This window comes from Neofelis nebulosa, chromosome 12 (assembly GCF_028018385.1).
Source record: "Neofelis nebulosa isolate mNeoNeb1 chromosome 12, mNeoNeb1.pri, whole genome shotgun sequence".
NCBI classification, from domain to species: Eukaryota; Metazoa; Chordata; class Mammalia; order Carnivora; family Felidae; genus Neofelis; species Neofelis nebulosa.
The window spans coordinates 92585832-92606113 of record NC_080793.1 but is presented as its reverse complement, the minus strand read 5'-3'; the positions used below and the strand labels follow the sequence as shown (position 1 = coordinate 92606113).

At 53.5% G+C, this 20282-nt stretch overlaps 1 protein-coding gene across 5 annotated transcripts in view; it reads right to left on the bottom strand.

Moving 5' to 3' along the window:
* The window catches only part of SHC3 (SHC adaptor protein 3), a 103550-nt gene extending 88399 nt beyond the window's left edge, over positions 1 to 15151 (bottom strand). Inside the window, exons 1-3 of one of the 5 annotated variants that reach the window (XM_058695890.1) lie at positions 14696 to 15151; positions 14307 to 14478; positions 12693 to 13493 (exon numbers count right to left, since the gene is read on the bottom strand). In XM_058695890.1, coding sequence (XP_058551873.1) covers positions 12693 to 13151 — 459 coding nt within the window. In that variant the 5' untranslated portion in view covers positions 13152 to 13493; positions 14307 to 14478; positions 14696 to 15151. Of the gene's footprint in view, positions 1 to 12692; positions 13494 to 13627; positions 13717 to 14106; positions 14172 to 14306; positions 14479 to 14695 lie in introns of those variants that run through there. The other 4 variants (XM_058695891.1, XM_058695892.1, XM_058695893.1 and 1 more) reach the window with 4 other exon arrangements.
* Between the last annotated feature and the right edge of the window lie 5131 nt (positions 15152 to 20282).

Here is a 20282-nt window from a genome sequence, read left to right as displayed (position 1 = left end):
GATGGTGGCAAAGGTCAGAATGCTGGACACCCTACTGACTGTTCGGGCTTGAGGGAGCCTGGAGGGGCCTGGGAATCTGCTTTAGGTCTTAGGCAGGTGCCCGGGTGGACGTCCCGTGCATGTAAATGTGCTCACTGATCTGAACATTTAAGCTTGCATGGTTTATTCAGCACTGACTAAAAAATTAAAAAATAGAAAAGGTCATTGCTTTTAAGACAGCCCTTGAAATTATTTTTAATGCTCATCTTTTTCTGGCAAATAACGTGTGTTCGTCGTACAAAACTTTGGAAAATACCAAGGGCATCAAAACATGAAGATCATTTATAATCAATCCTCTGGCACAACTTGGCATTATGATAAATGCCACGGGAAGCCCTCTAACAGCTCGGCTCTGTTCTCTGGCTTCTGGGGCTGCTGGCAAGCTCTTTACCAATGCCCGCAGCTGCGGCCGCACAGACCCACCCGCCCTGATCACGTCTGCTCCCACCATTCAGCCGGCTTCCTCCCGAAGCCTTCAACGCCAGCTGCGGGTTCCTACAGAATCATTCACTCCCCTCCAAGACCGGCCTGTGCCGCCACTGCTGTGGCCCCAAAGCAGGGGCCAGGAAGGGGGCTCATCCCCTGCGCCTTTCTTGACTCGCTGCCTTGTGGGGCAGAGGCACCTGCATCAGGAGGCACGGTGACCAGGGCTGCCGTCAGGGCCCTGTCCCATGACAGAACTCTTTCTCGGATAAAGGAACCTCTGACCTCTCCCACAGAAGGCAGAGGCCGGTCCTGACCCCTGGAGCTCTGGGCAACTGAGCCGCACTCCAGGACGAGGGCCGCGGCCAGCCCGAACAGGAAACACTCATCTGCCACCTGGCAGGCCCGGGGCCGGCCACCTGCAAATGCTCACTCGTCTCACTGCCCTGGGGCCCTCGTGGACAACCGCCGTGCTCACCCCCACTTTAGACGAGGGACCTGAGGCTCACATGCACCCTGGGGGAGCAGCAGGTGAAAGGCGGCCCTCGTGCCCAGAGCCCCGGGGCACCTGCTGTAGTGGCCGAGCAGCCATGTGCCTGCACGGCAGGCACGTGGGCGGGCGCCCGGGACAGCCTGTGGGGACAAGCGGGCACTGACACAGGTGACCACCTGCTTTCCGCTTTCCTGTTTCCCTCGTCCGGTTTCTTCTCACTGCCCGACAGGGAGGACGTCAGCCATCTGGGTACAGCAAACCCTCACGTCTAGGCTTCCTCCTCTCTTCACCTTTCATCTCACAGGGCAAATTATACTAACACAAGTGCCATATAGGCTTCTATCAAAGGAGCCAGGAAGCCCTTGTAAATGCTGGCTGCAGGCATGTGTCACCCGTCTCGCGCACGCCGAGGACGCTGAGTCACAGGGAGGAAGTATGACCGGGGCTCGCTTCAAAGGAAACCACTGTGCTCAGTCTCGTCTGAAAATCACAGCAGTGCGATTGGCCGTATCTGCTTTTCAAAGCCGAAGGGAAAGGGGGAAGAAATACTCCAGAAATACATGCTGGTGTTGCAGCTAAAGCCGCGTCACAGCTGCTGTGTGAAGGAGGCAAAGCTGACCAGCCCTTTTTATTCAAGCGTGTCCTCATTTACCACCGCTGTCCTCACTCTGACACTGAGCTAGCCGCTTGGTCCCAGAACATGCAATGTCTCCCCTGGGGCCCCGGGTCTCTCCACCCATCCCCCACAACATAAACAAACAGATTATTGGACAGGATGGCCCCGGAGGGTCCGCTCAGCTCCCTGTGTGCGCTGGGGGCCAAGAGCCTTCTTTCCTGCAGACCCACCGGGCCACAGGTCTCAGTCCTGGGCCTCTGGTGCACTGGACAGCACTGTGTGGGGGGGCCTGGCTTTGCGTCCACGCAGCGCCACAGGCCCTTTGCCCGGAGCTGCCCAGCTCTCCTTGCTCCTAGGACGCAGCCGTCAGCTGTGTCTGCCCTGGAAAGGCTGCGAACAGGGCCGGGCTGGCTCGGAAGGCGTCTTGGGATCTGTCCAGACAGCCCCGTTTCGTGCCCGCCGGCGGTGACCTGGGTCTTCTCTCTTTTTATCTTGGTCGGTCTCGCTGGGCTTACCCATCTCATTGACTTTCTTTTTCACAGAATCAGATTTATGTTTCATTGATTTTTTTTTTCCTAGTGACTTCCTGTTTTTCACTTCATTGATTTCTGCCTTTACCTGTGTTCTTTCTTTCCTGAGGCTTTCTTTCCGTTTGTTTTGTTCTTCTTTCTCAGTGACCCTTAGATTATTGGTTGGAGACGTTTTCTCTTTTCCAGCGTAAGCATTTGGCGCCATAAATGCCCCTCCCTGCTCCGTCGGAACACGCAGCGCACAAACTTTCATACGCTGTGCCTTCATCTGTATTCAATTCTGTATATTGTTCCATCTCCTTTGAAATGTCTCCTTTGTCCTTTGTTATTGATAGGCCTGTTGCCTAATTTCCAAGTGTTGGGAGGTTTTCCTGTTGCCTTTCTTTATGAATTTCTAATTTGAATCCATTCTGGATTTCGATTACTTTAAATTTGCTTAGATGTGTCCTACAGCTCCAGGTAGGGTCTGCCTTGTCGGCTGTTCCGCGGGCCCTCGACAAAAACGTTTATTGCGCTGTGGCTGCACGAGTGGTCCGTGGGCAACCGCTAGACCCTGCTGTTGACTGTTGCTCAGTTTTGTGTATCCTTGCTGATTTTCTGCACGAAGCCCACGAACGGCTCGGGTGGGCTGCTGGAGGCTCCCACTTATGACCGTGGGCACGTACAGGCATTTTTGTACTTGTCTCTGTCCCGAGAATGGGCTCATGTCGCACACACATTGCTACATCATGCTCTCGTGAAAATCTTTTCCAGTCAACCATAACAGGACTCGAATTCTCTGTTTTAAATGGCTGCATGTTGGGGCACTTAGGTGGCTAAGTCAGTTAAGCATCTGACTTCGGCACAGGTCACGATCTCCCACGGTTCATGGGTTTGAGCCCCGCGTCGGGCTCTGTGCTCACAGCTCAGAGCCTGGAGCCTGCTTCAGATTCTGTCTCCCTCTCACTCTAACCCTCCCCTGCCCATGTTGTATCTCTCTTTCTCAAAAATAAATAATAAACATTAAAAAATATGTTAATTGGGACACCTGGGTGGCTCAGTCAGTTGAGCATCCGCCTTTGGCTCAGGTCATGATCTCATGGACCGTGGGTTCAAGCCCCATGTCAGGCTCTGTGCTAAGAGCACAGAGCCCGGAGCCTGCTTCAGATTCTGTGTCCCCCTCTCTCTCTGCCCTTCCCTGCTCATGCTCTGACTCTCTCTCTCTCTCTCAAAAATAAACATTTAAAAACCATACTTATTTTTAAAAATTTTTTAAAATATAATTTATTGTCAAACTGGTTTCCATACAACACCCAGTGCTCATCCCAAAAAAGTAATAAAGATAAAAACATTAAAAAATAAACGTCTGCACGTTTTCGCCTGGTGTGAACGCACCACAATCCACGCCCCACCCCCGTCCGTTATGGGACGTTGTATGAGGGGTGGCATAACTCCCAGGGACAGTTCCGCTGGCTTCTCAACCGCGATTCTGACAGAGGCTGATGCTGCTCGAGACAGTCGGGGGTGGCCTGAGGGAGGCAGTGGGGGGAGGGTGGGTGGCACAGGTGAGTCTCCGTTGAGCCCTTTAATAAAAGCAAGTGTGGCTCGGGCCACAGCGGACGAGCCGTAGGAAAGCCCTACCCACCTTCTCGAGACAAGGAGCAGCTGTGTCTTGCAGGTGCATGCGAACCAAGGCCCCAGATCTCCGCAGGACAGGACAGAACTCTAAAAATAGAATATGCACCGAGCCATGCCCGAACGCAATTCCACCACGTTCCGTCCGTGAGCCGAGTCTCTCCCTCGTCCTCCACAGCTAGAGTGTGAGCGGCTCAGACAACGCAGGAAGGAGCGAGGAAGACACGTCAGCTTAGAGAAAAGGAGGAGGGGGCCACACACCCTCGGGACTGTCACCTGGTAAGGAAGGAGATCAGCTCTGCAGGCACCAGCGAGCCACCGAGGGACAGAAGGGACAGCGTCCGACCGGCCCCTCCGGTAGATGGGGAGCATCCCCATTCCAAGGGGTCGCAGCCCCGGCCACCAACAGGAGGTGGCTGATGTCTCGTGTCCCTCTGACCCGGGCCAGTCTGAGTGGAACGTCTTCCCCCTCTCTGGGCTGACGCCGGGCCCGCTGTCACCTCCGAGGCATTTCTTGCTCCGACTCTCCTCCCTCCTTGAGCATCCCCTGCCCCCTCCTGCACACATCTGGTCAGTCTCTGGGGCCCTGGACACACCCCTGCCCTCCATGAAGCCTTTCCTGCTAGTTCCAGGCCCGCTCGCCCCTCCCCAGGCTACCAGCACCTTACTGAACACAAAACTTTGTCTTTTTAATTTTTTTAGGTTTCTTTTTTTTTTAATTTCTTTTCATGTTTATTTATTTTTGAGACAATGTGAGCAGGGGAGGGGGAGAGAGAGAGGGAGACACAGAATCCATAAGCCGGCTCCAGACTCTGAGCCGTCAGCACAGAGCCCAACTCGGGGCTCAAACCCATGGACTTTGAGATCATGAACTGAGTCGAAGTCGGACGCTTACCCACTGGAGCCACCCAGGCGCCCCTGAAATTTTGTCTTGTTAAAATGCAGCAACTTCTCCTGCTCGAGGGGATCATACATTCCTTCTGGAAAATAGCCCCGAACCTCCTTCGAAGTGACGATCCCCTCACAAGGCAAGGGACGAAGGGAGCCGCGGAAACACTCACGGGAGGTGGGGGCGCACGGACGTGCTCAGTTTAGCCCTCTGTGTGGACACGCCCTGCTGACGTCAAGCTATACGATATTTAACCTCCATAACGACCACTCACGGCTCTCATTAAAGCTGCTTCTCTTACCGAACGCTTCCTGTAATTAGCTTTAAAGAGAATCCTCGGGTCTGCTAATAACGCTGCCCATCCGCAGAGCAGCTCCAGCGGACTCTAGGTGGGCGTTCCGTTCGTGCCAGTTCACAGAAAGAATAATTACCCAGGAATTTTTTTTACCAGAACAGAGTCCAAAATGTGCCTCTTTGGACTTACATTCTTAACAGCCAATTACGCATAAAGAGGCCCCGGGTCACCCTCCTGACCTTCTGCTCTGACCGTCCTGACCCTCCTGACCTTTTGCTCCCTCACGTTCCGTGACGCCCCACAGCCACCTGACCGCCATCTCCACTGTTCCCTGCTGATCAGAGGCTCTGTCCCCAGGGAGGTCCTGGGAAGAGCTGGCGGCTCACTGTCCCCGCAGCTGTGGCTGGTGGCCTTGTCACATGTGGAACCCCCCTCAGGAGTGACTTCCTTGACAGCAGGTGCCTTTTGACTTCTCTTGGGTCCTCAGGGCCCCCAGGGGCGGGTTCATTCTGTGGATGCACAGAGCCCTGGGGCCCTCACAGAGAGCTCCTTAGCCCTGGCTCCTGAAGGCTGCCAGAGCATCATTAGAATAAAGGCCAAGGCGGGGTGGAGAGCAGGGCCCAGACGGGAAGAACTGAGCGAAGGCCAGAGGGGCCGCTGGTTTGGGGGGAAACCAGCGGTTTCCTGCGCCTGCAGTATTGGGGCCTGGGGGGCAAGAGACGAGCTCGAGGGCCGATCGGGAACGTGTGTGTCTCCTGACGAGGCGCCGGGTGGACCTCTGTACACAAAAGCCGGTGGCAGAGAGCGCTCAGTCGGGAAGCCGAGACACGTATGTTACAGAGATAAATGATTCACCCCATTTAACAGAAAAAGGGTGAAAATATATATTTGCCTCACTAGAGGCTGAAAAAGCCCCGGGGAAAATACAACGACCATTTCAGAATTTTTTTTTTTTTTTTGAAAACTAGGGTTATAGGAGATATTTCTTAATGTGGGCTCCAGCAGCCCTGGTGGGGGAGGCATAGACGGGGCACATCCCGGCCACTGTCCCGGCCCTGGTGGGGGGAGGCACGAACAGTTTGTGGTGATTCTGCCTCAACTGGAAGTCAGTACTTACGCACATGCAGGACCAGCGGTCAGGTGCTCGCACCCCATGGGGGACCTCCAGCCGCTCGGTAGGCCATCCCTGTACTTAAGCCCTCCCCCCACCCCCCCGGAAGATATTCCTTATTCACTGCATATTGCAGAACGTTTACGCTGAAATTCAAATTTTTCTTTTTGTTCTTTACTCAGGAAATACGCACAACTGGTCTTTTCCCTCCATTTCATCCGAAGCCATCGGACTTTTGAACGAAATCATTCCATCTAACGTCATTGGTCCTTGACGGTTTTCACTTAAAGGGCTGAGTCCTCACCGTACTTCCTCGGAAGCCACCAGACCTCCGGGGCAGCGGCGCTCTGGGGTCTGGGCCCGGCCGTGTCCACCCCAAGGAGCGAGGACCGGACACCGAGGTGCAGGCCGCTCACTGGGGGCACGGGGACGGGGGATGCCGTGACAGCAGCGGCTCCCACGGGGGCCGGGCCTCCACGCACGCCCTCTGCCTCCCGTGGGGGCACGGGGAGGTCTGGAGCCCCACCGCGGAGGGGCCCGAGGGGGCTCGGGGTCCGGGCGTCCGGGCTCCACCCAGGCCGTGTCCCCGTGCGGAGGCGGTGTGTCCAGGTGAGGCTGCGGGAGCCACACGCCCTGGGGACGAGCTCCCGGCTCGAAAGCCAGACTGTCCGTGGGCTTGCACAGTCCCCCCCGCCCCCCGGCGTCCTCCATTACCAGGACTGTGTGCACACAACACGTGGCTCGTGTTCCTCACAAAGAAGACAGACACGCAGAGATGAAATGCAGTGGAGACGAGGGGAAGACACACGTCTACTCCTTACAGGATTCCAGCGTGAGCAATAGCTCATCTTCCCCAGAACCATTCTCTCTTAGACGCGAATACAAGACGAGTGAAGTGATCAGGTATTTCTGGAAACGTGACATTTACTGTTTTCTAACAAGAAAGAAAACAGCCCCTGTCCAAAGTCATCACAAGTCATCTGATGTATGTCTGTGTGTGTTGTGTGTGTGTAAATGGTGTGTGGTAAGTTCGTGTATGGGGTGTGGTGTGAGTGTGGTGTATGCTGTGTGTATAGTGTGTGTGGGTGTGCGGGGCACACGCACATAACACACTGGCTATACTTGTGTCACATAAAAAGAGAGATGGTAGGCTTTGTAGATTAAACTAATAATTTTGCCTCTTAATCTCAAAATAATTTCTTAAACTGTTTTTCAAACCACTTGGATGATATTTACATGGAAGCCACATATTATGAGATTTTCAACAATTTAAAAAAAATTCAACTTTCAGGGCGCCTGGGTGGCTCAGTTAAGCGTCCGACTTCGGCTCAGGTCACGATCTCGCAGTCCGTGAGTTCGAGCCCCGTGTCGGGCTCTGGGCTGATGGCTCAGAGCCTGGAGCCTGCTTCCGATTCTGTGTCTCCCTCTCTCTCTGACCCTCCCCCGTTCATGCTCTGTCTCTCTCTGTCTCAAAAATAAATAAACTTAAAAAAAAAATTTTTTTTTTTTTAAATTAAAAAAAAAATTCAACTTTCAGGGCGCCTGGGTGGCTCAGTCGGTTGAGCGTCCAACTTCAGCTCAGGTCGCGATCTCACACTCCGTGAGTTCGAGCCCCACGTGGGGCTCTGTGCTGACACCTCGGAGCCTGGAGCCTGTTTCAGATTCTGTGTCTCCCTCTCTCTCTGCCCCTCCCCTGCTCATGCTCTGTCTCTCTCTGTCTCAAATATAAACAAAAAAACATTTAAAAAAAATCAACTTTCAAGTTTCCACTGCGCATCAGACAACAATTTGTTAATCTAGAATTAAAACGGAATCCAATCAGTCGCACGGCGATCATGTGCCACGGCCGTGCTGAAGCTCTGCGATGCCCTTGCTCGTGGTGTCACAGGAGGAGAGCACTGAGACGAAGCAGATTTAAGGTACTTTTTAAATATTTTTTTAATATTTATTGATTTTGGGGGAGAGCGCAAGCAGGGGAGGGTCAGAGGACAAAGGGGGACAGAGGATCCGAAGCGGGCTCTGCGTTGACGGGCTGACAGCAACGAGCCCTATGTGAGGCTCCAACCCACAAACTGCAAGATCATGACCTGAGCTGAAGTCTCAACCGTCTGAGCCACCCAGGTGCCCCAGTATTTTTATAGACACTGAGGCAAGTGGAAAAAATAACAGTTTAGAAGATTCAGAGAAAGTGAAGTTTCTAAAGACCATCAATAAAGAGCAATAGAACATTTATAAATAAAACAAATCATTTCTACCACCCTAAATATCATCAGATTCACAAATGGGAGAAACAAAATAATTTTTTAAAGAGCTCTTGTAAAAACAAGGCTTCATTCCGAGAGAAGCACAGCCCCGCACAGGAGGAGAAAAGTCAGTAGCTCTTGGGCAGTTGGACTCTCCTGCAAACAGCCGGTAACTCGGACTGTCAGGAAGAGCGGACGGGAATCTGTGGCCACCCGAGGGACCCGGTACACAATTCCTGTCTCGGTGTTCAGGTGAGCCCCCGAGGTGAGCTCCTCACCTGGGCTCCCCAGTCCTTGCCGTGGGCACTGGGGTTGGTCCTAAATGTGCTCACTTCTTTCCCTGTTTTGAGTCTGCGGTGTAATGTGCTACAGGGAGGGCCCGTCTCTTGGGGACCCTGGGGCGTGTCGCTAGCCCACAGGGTGCAGCTGTCCATCAGGCAGGGTCAGGGCTAACCTCCGGGCCGTGCTGGCCTTTAGAAGGCTCCTCTTGGCGCCCAGCGGCTCTCCTTAGCAACAGACTCCCTCATGCAAACTGGTGCAGCCACTGTGGAAAACAATGTGGAGCTTCCTCAAAAAACTAAAAATAGAACTACTCTACGACCCACCAATTGCACTGCTAGGTATTTATCCAAAGGGTACAAAAATGTTGATTCGAAGGGGCACATGCACCCCAATGTTTATAGCAGTGCTATCAACAATAGCCAAAGTATGGAAAGAGCCCAAATATCCATCAACTGACGAACAGATAAAGAAGATGTGGTACACACACACACACACACACACACACACACGCTGGAATACTACTCAGCAATGAAAAAGAATGAAATCTTGCCATTTACAACAGTGTAGATGCAACTGGAGGGTATTATGCTAAGCAAGATAAGTCAGAGAAAGATATCATATGATTTCACTTATATGTGGAATTCAAGGAACAAAACAGATGAACATAAGGGAAGGGAAGGAAAAATAAGATAAAAACAGAGAGGGAGGCAAACCATAAGAGACTCTTAAATACAGAGAACAAACTGAGGGTTGATGGGGTGGGCGAAATGGGTGACAGGCATTGAGGAGGGCATCTGTGGGGAGGAGGACTGGGTGTCGTATGTAATTGGTGAATTACTGGGTTCTACTCCTGAAGCCAAGACTGCCCTGTATGTTAACTAATTTGAATTAAAAAAAAAAAAAGGAAGCAACCCCCCTCCCGTTCACGCCTATCTCTCCCTCCTAAGCTGCTCACTCTGTGGGCCCGTGCATGAAGCATGCAAACATCGCCTCAGAACCCGCCAAAGACCCGTGGCAGCCCCCAGGCGCACTCAGGCGAAGCCGGCTTGGACTTTTAGACAGTAGAACTTTAAGGTGGGCAGCAGCATAAGCGACACAATTTCTATGGGCCTTTCTCGTCCAAATTTAAAGTAGTTTCAAAATGGAACTGTCACGAAAATATCCATTGTCCTTTGCTGCTGTGTGACCAAAAGAGAAAGCCAAGGGTTGGGCACCCTGAGGTGGGTATCCGAGCACCGCCAGGAGGCCTCCCAGCGTAAACCCAGACCCGGGGGCTTCGTGTGCAGGAGCCTCCCTGCTCTGTGTGGCCGGGACCCATATCAGCAGCAGGCTTGGTGGTGACACGTGCAGGACTAATTCAACATGCTACGCTCTGAATGCTCCTGTGCCCAGGCACCTTCTCCGTCTTTCAATCCCACACCCTTCATTAATCAACACTACAACTGCTGTTCACACAGTTTGATGTTTCCTAGGTGAGTCAAACCCACCCGGCTCCTGCCCTTCCAGGCTCTCCTCCCAGGTAACTAGATGGAGTTGAAATATCTTTAAACAACAAACCTCGTATATAATATCCTCAAGCGTCGTAGCAGGTGTCTCTACCAGGGGGCAACACCTATTGTTATATAGCAAATGAATTTTCCAGAACTTAGGAAAACTTGGGGGGGGGTTCCTTAATTTAGAAATAAATTTAAATTGGGACGCTTGGGTGGCTGTCGGTTGGGCGTCCAACTTCAGCTCAGGTCATGATCTCGCGATCCATGGGTTCGAGCCCCACGTCCGGCTCTGTGCTGACAGCTCGGAGCCTGGAGCCTGCTTCAGATTCTGTGTCTCCCTCTCTCTCTGGCCCTATGCTACTTGCTCTCTCTCTCTCTCTCTCTCAAAAATATACAAACATTAAAAAAAAATTTAAGAAGTAAATTTAAATCAAACCCTTCCCCAAACCCACAGCCTTTAGATTTACAAGCAATGTACAGTCATGTACTAGAGATTACCTCTCTCTCTCCCCGAGATCTTGTAAAGCCAAGAGGCTGATAAAACTATTCACAAATCAGCAAACGATTATCACGTCACGATTGTTTTTTTTTCAGTTTTGTGATTTTTCAAGAAAACAAGTCCATGATGTTCAACTCAACAACACGGGCAATGAGGAAGCGTGCACCAACAGAGGGCCACGTGATAACGTAAGTCAAACGTGTGCACGAGAAATTGTCCTTGGCATCTGACCTCCTTGCTACGTGGTTCCAAACTCCTCCGGGGAAGCCTGAGCTGAAGTTCACGCGACCACCGTTCACGGTGAACCAGGCGATGGCACCAAGCACTGGGTGCCCCCAGGGCACTGCTGCCATTTACTGGAGGCACAATAAAGTGACCCCTAAACCCAGAGGCTGGGGCAGACCCAGCCTTCCGTCCACCTGAGTTCAGCTGATGCTGAAGTTGTCGCAGCCGTGAGACGGCCCGGCCCGGCAGAGCTGACCTGGTGGGCTATGTTCATGTGAGTCCAGTCATGACTGACCTTTAGAACTAGATGTCTGCCTTCGTTCTCCAAAAAGCAAGAGCAAAGCCCCAAGCAAAGGGAATGATCTGTTTTTGAAGGAAAACTTTAAAGACAGAAGTTTGAGAATTCTCCCTCCATTGGAAAACGATCTTCTCTGTTCCACGCGATAGGTACCTTGGCTTTGCCAAGGTCTGTCTGTTTTAAACATAAGCTCTTTTCTTTCTTTCTTTCTTTCTTTCTTTCTTTCTTTCTTTCTTTCTTTGCTTCTTAGATAGCAATTATATTAACACACTAGAAGAAATATTCTCCAGTGCTTGCTAGTTCACCTCAAAGTGGTCAGGGTTTTTTGTTTCTTTTTGTTTGTTTCTTTCTTTTTGTTTTGGCTCCTGGTTGTGTAATTTAAAGAGGGACTACAAGAAGAAAAACCATTGTCTCTTATCATAAACTCAAGAAGACATGCATATTTTAAGCTGATCGGCATCCCTCAACATATATTAATCCTTTTTCATATGGTGAGATGAAGATTCGATTTAAAAGCAGCCTCGAGGGGATGAGGGGGCCCCATTTTTAACACCGGGGACAACAGCCCTTTGTCAGTACTTTTTAGGCAGTTAACTGCAGTCCACAGTTAACTGCTTCCTGTAATATTTTGGTTCCCAAACTGCCGAGATACAACATTTTATCGAGAATGTGTCTGCTGGATCGTTAAACTGAATCTGTAGCCTGTATGTGCAGGCCAGACGCCCTGAGGGTCTCTCGGTGTGCTGGACAACACCGTGGAGACAGTGTGTGTCTCGTTCCCTTCCAAACAAGCAGCCATGCTTCCGAGTGGCCTGCCTGCTCAGCCCTCCCACGGCTGGAGGACGTGGCCCAGCTGTAGAGCGCAGTGATGGCTCCCCACCACCGTCCAACAGGCTGGAGGCCCGGAGCCTGTGGCAGGCCAACCGACAGGTGCTGGGTATTCGTTCTTTTAACAGCATAAAATACTTGCATAAAGGAGGAATTTTATGGACCACACTGGGCACGACTGTATAATTCTTTGTGTCGAAGGAAAAATCTGGAGCTGCTAGCTCCAAGGCCCACGCTCAGCCCCTTTTGGCCTATTTAAATGGAAGACTACGGCCCCAGGGAAAAAGAGTCCCCAATTCTCTGCTGCGGTAAATCAGAACCCTCAGGTATGGAAGGCGAGGCAGACCTTGCTGGGGAAGGGAGCACCAGCGGCTTACATAAAGCAAGCCAGCATTTGGCCTGCACTGCTGGGAGCTGGGGGGGGGGGGGGGGGGGGGGGGGCAGCCAGAGCACCCAGCCTGCCTCTTGGGGCAGACACAGCAGAAGTAGTCCCGCCGCCCGTTATCTCCCAGGGCAGGGCGGTCGGCGCTCCCAAGTGTGCTCACTGCCCGGGGCCTGATGCCCACGTCCCCGGGACAGGAGCCCGTGCCCACAGGGGCACTGGCCGGACATATGGCGCAGCGAGTGGGCAGAGGAGCGGACCCCAGGAGAAAGCAGGCCAGAGCGAGTTCCCCCATGGCGAACCTTCTCCCTACGGGTACGCAGCTGGCGCGCCCGCAGCGCCCCGTCCCCGCGGCCCCGAGAGCTAGCCCAGGAGCGCGCGCCTGCCGGCCTCCGCGGCCACCCACCCCGCGGCCCGCGCGCCCGCACCCACCTTGACGACGTAGGTGACTCCGGCCCCCAGCACCTGGTCGCTGGCGTGCGGGGCGCGCGGCGGCGGCGGCTGGTCGCCGGGCCGGCCCTTCCTGGCGGCGCGCATGGCCGGGGCGCCGGGGCCGGGGGGCGCGCTGCCGTCCGGGGCGGCCAGGCTGGGCGCGCTGCAGCTGCCCGAGAGCCGCGCGCCCGCCCGCGCCCTGGCCGCCGAGCGGCCGCGGAGGCCCGAGCTGGAGAGTTTCAGGTGGGACACCTTGTGGAGCAGGTGGCCCAGGCTGCCCGGCCCATCGTCGGGCGCCCTGCGCAGCGCGTCTCCGGACACGAGGTAGGGGGCCGCCGCCGAGGCCGCGCGCGCCGCCGAGACCTTGCCGCCGCCGCTCACCGACAGGTTGTGCAGAAGGTCGTCGACCGATGTCACCGAGTCATTCCTGAAGCGGTTGTACTTGGTGCGTGGAAGCATGCCCCTCCGTGGGCCGGCCGCATCCGCCCGGGCGCTGCAGGGGCGAGCGCGGCCCGGCGGGACGCGGCGGCCGGGACAGCGGCGGCGGCGGCGGCGGCGGCGGGGGGGGGCGGGGGGGGGGAGGGGGAACAGCGGCGCCGCCTCCCCGCTAGCGGCCCGCGCCGCCGCGTCCGCGCAGCCCCGGCCCCGCGCTCGGCTGCGGAGGGCGGCACGCTCGCGCTGCTCCAGTCATCGCTTCCGAAGGGGAGCGCCCCGCGGCTCGGGCTGCGCACTGTGAGAGCGTGACTCACTCCAGAGGAGACCCTTCTCAACAAAGGCCCAAGGAACGCTGCAAATCACTTCCTGTAGCACAAAATAATAATAATAATAATAATAATAATAATAATAAGTAAAAAGAAAGAAAGAAGGAAAAGAAAAGAAAGAAAAAGAAAAAGGAGAGAAAGAAAGAAAAAAAGAAGGGAAAAAAACACACATACACCCACTGAGAGCACACTAGAGCCAATCAATTCTCAGATTGCCTTTTCTACATTCCCAGACATTTCCTTCCAACCTTTGCTTGTTGGCCTCCCCATCCCCTCCCCCCGCCACCCCCCACCCCCACCCCGTCCGGTCTCAGCATCTGTGCCAGAGGTCAGTGCAGCCCCTTCAGACGGTCAGGGGAACTTTCTGAAATCCCTTCTTCTGAGCCCGGGGCTTCCTCTCCTCTCCACCCTCCCCCACCTCCTCCCCCAGCCCCCCCCCCCCCCGCAGTTCGGCCCTCGGTGTGAGCCCCTAAGGATCTGACAGCCATGCTTTAAAATGTGACGAAGCCTTTTTAAGAATAAGATCTTCAGCGGATCCTCATGAATTCTGATTTGGAAAGCAGCAGAAATTGGTAAATAGCCAAAAAAAATTTAAAAAATTTTAAAAAGGCAGAAAAGAAAAGAATATTCACTCCCAGGTGAACACAAAATACCGATTTCCTGGGTTTTTCTTTTTTCTTTTCAAGTCAACAGAGCAGCCATGACAAGTGCCTTTGTGGCAATGCAGTGCCTCCGGAGAAAAAAAAAAAAAAGAAAGAAGGACAAATCTGCGCAGGGACTTCTGCACAGAGCAGGATGCCTTCCCTGCTAATGACCAGAGCCCTTCTCAGCTGGGGTTAGGTTGAAAACCTACTTCCAGAAAAGAAGAGGGCTTCTCAGGAATGGCAGCCGGCTCCAGAAATCCATTCCAGAAAGGGGGCTGGGCTTGACGCTTTATCCCAACTGAATGCGCTCAAGGTCTGGAAAAATGTCTACCAAACGCTACAGATACATTTCAGTGTGTCTTCTGTTGCTGCTTTGCAACCCTGCAGTAAGGAAGAAAAAAATATTCAGCTGCTCTGGTTACACAGCAAATCCGTTTCAGGAGTCAGACTCAGCTGCAACGGACAGGCGCAGGCCTCCTTCCTGTCAGCTAGGAGAACAGGGCGTTGGCGGCCCCACAGAAGGTCGGCGAGCCTCACGCCCGCTGAGCCCTGTCACCGTGGGCCCTGCCGGTCTCTGTCATGCATTGAGATAACCCACCTGACACAGCGGAACCTCCCTGTCCAAATTTCCAGGCAACTCTGTGCAAGCAAATGAATTCACCTGCCTTCTCTAGCGCCCTGCCTTCTCACACCCACGACTAGGCATGTGCCACACGAGGCACCCAGCCTTGCAGAGCTTTATGGAGCAGGTGCAGGTGGGGCGGCTCCTGGCAGGCAGGTGAGGCCGGCCGCTGGGATGCAGGCACGCAGGGCGGCCGCCGCTTCCCTCCCTGGGCGCGGGCACTCATTCTTGCCCTTCCCCTGGTTCGCTTAGCAACGGCAAGTGCACACCCCATCGCCGATTGTGGTGGTCAGCAGAGCCCCCCCAAATCTGAAGCAAAAGCGCCCTATCATTCCCAAACCCCGCTCTTCATTAGAAGCAGACAAAAACAGCAAAATGTGAATGAGATGCTGTTTGTGTGAATGGAAAGGCTAGCAGCGAGCCAGTGATTCTGTGAATGAAGCCGGGCCCTGCAGCCGGTGCCAGGCAATCCCCTGGCTCCAGCGGCCTCAGCCAATGAGCAGCCGCCCCGATGACTCATTCAACAAAGGCTTGCTCAATAGTGGAAGATTCCATTTCAATCAAAGGCGGGATCTTTATTCCAACGGCAGTGTGGGAAAAAAAAAAAAAAGAAGAAGAAGAAGAAAGAAAGAAAGAAAAGCCAGCCTGATTACAAAATGCATGGAGGAAGGCACCGCTGTCATGGACAGAGGAAAAACTAGTTTTTCAAGAAAATTCAAGAACTGTTGGTTCAGGTACCGGTGTGAACAGGGACCGCTCTCTTGGAGGTGAGCTGAGTCCCAAAACTTTCATTCAGCAGTTCATTTACAAGCAAGAAGCAGCCATGAATGTGCCATGCGGTTCGGCATTTATTATGAATGTACAGCAAACGCACATTCAAACCCCAGGCATCTCGCCCTTGATTCTTTTTGTGAAAGGATCATCCAACACGCTGCACGTTGGGAGTCTCCAAGTCGGGGGGGGGGGAAAAAAAAATCCAAAGCTACACGGTTAACCCTTTAGCCAACAGGAGATTTTTATTTCTTTTATTATGATGAGCCATGTGGAGGGAAATTGGCCATTTCAAAATATAATAGTAATATACATTTACTGCATATACGAACATTTATAATCAAAGAGGGTGATTACTATTCCAAGGACACACTGGTACAATAAAACCTCACTGGCCAGGAAGATGATGGCCAAGGGGGTGGGGGTGGGGGTAGGGGTGTACCAAGAGAGAAGCCCGTACCCCTCCCCCCTGGCGGTGCCCGGGGCCCTCACCCAGGGCTGGTGCAGCCTATTTCAGGCTCCATCAGCCTGTGACAATGTAGAGATGGGCAGTCGATGAAATTTTTCATAGCCTGGCAACACAGAAGGGAACCAAAAATGGGAAACCGCTAGAAAATCAGCCTTCAGACTCAAGACTGCCTGGGGTCATTGACGGTAGCCTTTCCAAGATCTTGTGGTTTGCAGAATGTTGTGGTTTCTCTTTTTTTTTTTTTTTTTTTTCCAACGTTTTTTTTTATTTATTTTTGGACAGAGAGAGACAGAGCATGAACGGGGGAGGGGCAGAGAGAGACGGAGACACAGAATCGGAAACAGGCTCCAGGCTCCGAGCCATCAGCCCAGAGCCCGACGCGGGGCTCGAACTCACGGACCGCGAGATCGTGACCTGGCTGAAGTCGGACGCTTAACCGACTGCGCCACCCAGGCGCCCCTGGTTTCTCTTTTTAAATGTATTAATTTAAAAGTGTATTGGTTTTCTATGGATGCCATAATCACACGATTAGTGGTTTAAAATGACCCAACTGTATTACCTGCCAGGGCTGTAGATCAGAAGTCCAGGATGGGTCACAAGGGGATAAACTCAAGGGTGGGCAGCAGTGGGCTTTTCTGGGGTTTCTAGGGGGAAACCCCTCTCCTTGCCTTTTCCCGCTTCTGAGGCAGCCCTCGTGTTCCTGAAGATGCACATGAGCTGGGCCTGTGGAGAGGGTGGCTCTGCTCCCGAGATGGTTTTATTCTGGCCAGAGGCAAAAAAATCTAACGTGAATGTTATAACCCAGTGTGCTATAAAAATGTTTAAATATGTGTGAGGTACAAAGGCCATCCAGAGGGGAGCAGGCTGAGTTTGGCCTGAGGACGTCAGGGGTGACCTCAGTGGGAGTGACTCTGAGGCAGGGATTTCTGGGATCTTCCAGGTCGATGGAGGTGAAAAGACGCCTCAGGAAGAGAGGCTCTGTGGGAGGCATCCCGAGGCCTGCGGGACTCGGCGTTTCCAAAGCCCTGTGTAGATGGTAGAAGGTTGGGAGGCCAGGCCACTAAGACAGCTGGACCCGGAGGGGGTGGGATGACCCGCGTCACCCTCACGATGTGCGTGCACTAAGACAGCGTAGGGCAGTCAGATTTGTATTTGATGTGGACACCTTGAGCAGTCAGTAATGGGTGCTCTGGGGAGTTGAGAGGGGTGCTGATAACAATACAAGTAAACAGTGAAGTGGTCTTGAGGGAGGGCAAGAGGGGGGATCTGGAAGGGAGGAGATGGGCTCAGGATACGGTGAGAAGGTACAGTGATCTCCATGTCAAGGGTGGATGCGGGCAAGGGATCAGGTTGGCTTGTCTGGAGGCAGAGCTGAGGCAGGGTTTGGGGTACCAGATGCTCCGTGGAAAGCAAGGAAGGCCACAAGAGTGGGCAGAGGGAAGTGGTCCTGCAGAACACCCCCCTCCGTACCTCCCCAATCCTGGATTCCACCCACTTTCCAGCCCCAGAAGCCAGGAGCTTGACCCTCCAGCCGAGCTGGCGCCTTTGTAGCTGAGTTCCCAAGGGAGTGGGCGGTGGAGATGGCCTGCCCCACTCACCCCAGCGAAGGAGAGGAACCCTGCTGTGCAGGAGTCTGGGCAAGGTCTTCTGCATCTCCCAAGGAGGGGGATGTAGAACAAAGGCCACGCTTCTGTCTTGGATGACGAGGCTGAGTGAGTCTCATCCATCAGGACACAGAGCTCAGGTGGCAGAGAGTAGGCGATGTCTGGGTCCTGGATGCATGGGGGTGGTGACACATCCTTGGAGAGCCACCCAGTGCCAAGGAGTGGTCAGGGCTGGAGGCCCGAACTTGAAGGCCATTGGCGTGCAGGCGACATTGAGCTCTTCGGTGGCCAAAGCATACTCAGGAAGGAAGAGGGATGAGGAAGGATCCCAAGAAACTCCACACTTCCAGGATGGGAGCTGAGGAAAAAATGACCAGGAGTTGGAGGCGCATGTGGAAACCTGGTCAGATAGACGCCCGGCATCTTAGCTCAGTTGCTATAACAAAATGCTAGAGACCAGGCGGCTCTAACAACAGACTATTCCTCGTGGGGGCTGGAAGTCCAAGATCAAGGTACCAGCAGATTCGGCGTCTGGTGAGAGCCCACTTCTGGTTCCTACATGGCTGTCTTTCCCCTTGTTTTCCTGGTTGGGAGGGGTGAGGGAGCTGCCTGGGGCCTCTTTTATAAGGGCACTAGCCTCTTTCCTGGGGCTCCACCCTCATGACCGACTCACCTCCCAAAAGCCCTGGTCCAAACACCATCACCTTGGGAGCTAGACTTCAACATATGAATTGGGGGGTGAGGGGATCAACATTGGTTTTAAGAGAAAATCAGTGATGGCTAGCAGGAGCGCTAGTGACAATCGTAACTCCTGAGAACATCACACCTATCAAGTGATATGCACCTGTCATACGCTTCAGCTCCTGTGGCCTGTGAGATAGCATTTACACCCCATTCTACACAAAGAGACATGAGGGATCAGAGGGGTTTATGAAGTGGGCCAGGGCCACAGACTTAGGAAGTGGCCAGTGTACCTGACTCTAAATCCATGTTTATGGCCACAACCTCACCCAATTCAGAGAGTTCAAGTCAGGTGTGTACTGAGAATCATGACACCTTAGCAAGGAGAATGGAGGGGCCACTACTTAGGTCACAGGATGGTGCCATCCAAACAAGAGATGAGAAAATGGATGGAAAAAGTCACGCTCTCCAGAAGACAGTGAAATCCAAGGGAAGAACTGAGGCAATGGCCAGAGGTACAGCCCAGAGTGTAGAGCGGTGATGGAAGAATGAAGGAATATGTTTAGGGGGAGGCTAGAGTAGGAAATGGAGACATGGGGAAGGGGGAGGGCCAGGAGGATGGCCCTATAGCAGGTAAGGGAGGAGAGGCAGGAACTGGGGAGCTGATCATTGGGGTTGAGTAGGAAACAGGTGTTCCAAGGAAGAGACCTGGGTAAACAGAACATTTCAGAGATGGGGTTAAGAGAGTCCAAAGATGATGACACACCAGGGATTCCTTACCTCTACCTTACTGTCTCACTCATGGTTCTTACCAGAAGCCATTCCCACCTTTGCAGATGAAGGAAGACAACAGGATCTCTGGAGCCAGTGGAATTCCAGCTGGAATTTTGGGGGAGGGGCTGCTGGAGGGAACAATAGAAAGGCAGAGCCAGTGATGGGAGGGAGTGAGGAGGAGATACCCAGTCTCTGTCTCCCACTCTCCCATCTCCTGTTGGTGCCTTCCACTTGCCAAACCCACGGGAAGCCAGTGGTGCAGGTGCCTGGAAATGGCAATGGATGGAGACCGAGCTGGGCAGGGCAAGAGGAGTTGGACCAGAGGTCAGTCTCTCTGTGGCCGTGGCAAGAAGCCAGAAGATTTTTAAGCCTGATTTGGATATCACACCTGATTTTCTCTACAACATGAAAGCGAAGTTTGTGCTTAAAAAGGGAGAAGCGTCCATCTCAGTAAGGACCTTGAGTTGAGGGGGAGCACAGAGGATGCGGCCAACAATGAGGAAGAGGGAGGGGTCGCTGCAGTCATCACGTGCCCACCGTGACTCTGTGGCGTCCCTCAAGGAAGAGGGCTGGTTTTCTCTAACAGCGTACCTCTGGCTACATATGAGTTGGGTCTTGAACATGCGGGGAGGTGACAGCCTGGATTCTCAGGGACACACACCCCAAGGAAGTGAATGGAAGCAGAAGGTCCCCAGTGGTGCCCCTGAAGCACAGGTGTGGAAGAGGGAGCAGCCACACCAGAGAACAGGGGTAGGAGGGAGGGGTCTCAGATTCACAAAAGCCAGAGATTGGGGTCATCCTGTGAGGAGGGAATGGAAGGGGGTTTATTGCCGATGACAGTGTGAGAAGGGGTGGATAGCTGGGCACTAGGAAAAGACAGAATGAATGTACAGAAAGTTCACTTCACAAGCCACAGCTAGAACTAGCAGAAGGGTTGGTTTCCGGGCCTGGGGGAGGGTCCCTGAGGTGGCAGACGTGCTCTCTGCAGGGACCCTCAAGTGTGTGCCCCCCACCTCCTGGGTGTAGGAATGTCTGTGGTATGGGAATACTCACTTCAGCACTACGGACAGTTCCTCTGAGCCTGGACCCAGACCAGGCTCGGATCCCAGAGGCAGACCTGCGCCCTGGCCAGCTTCATGGAAAGCTCTCCGCGTATCGGTGCCCCTCCACAAGTGCTCTTTCTTCGTGTCGCCCCTCCATCCAGGCCGTCAGCGGCCCACACCCATGTGAGCGACAGGGGGAGGGCCCACCGCTCCACAGCTCC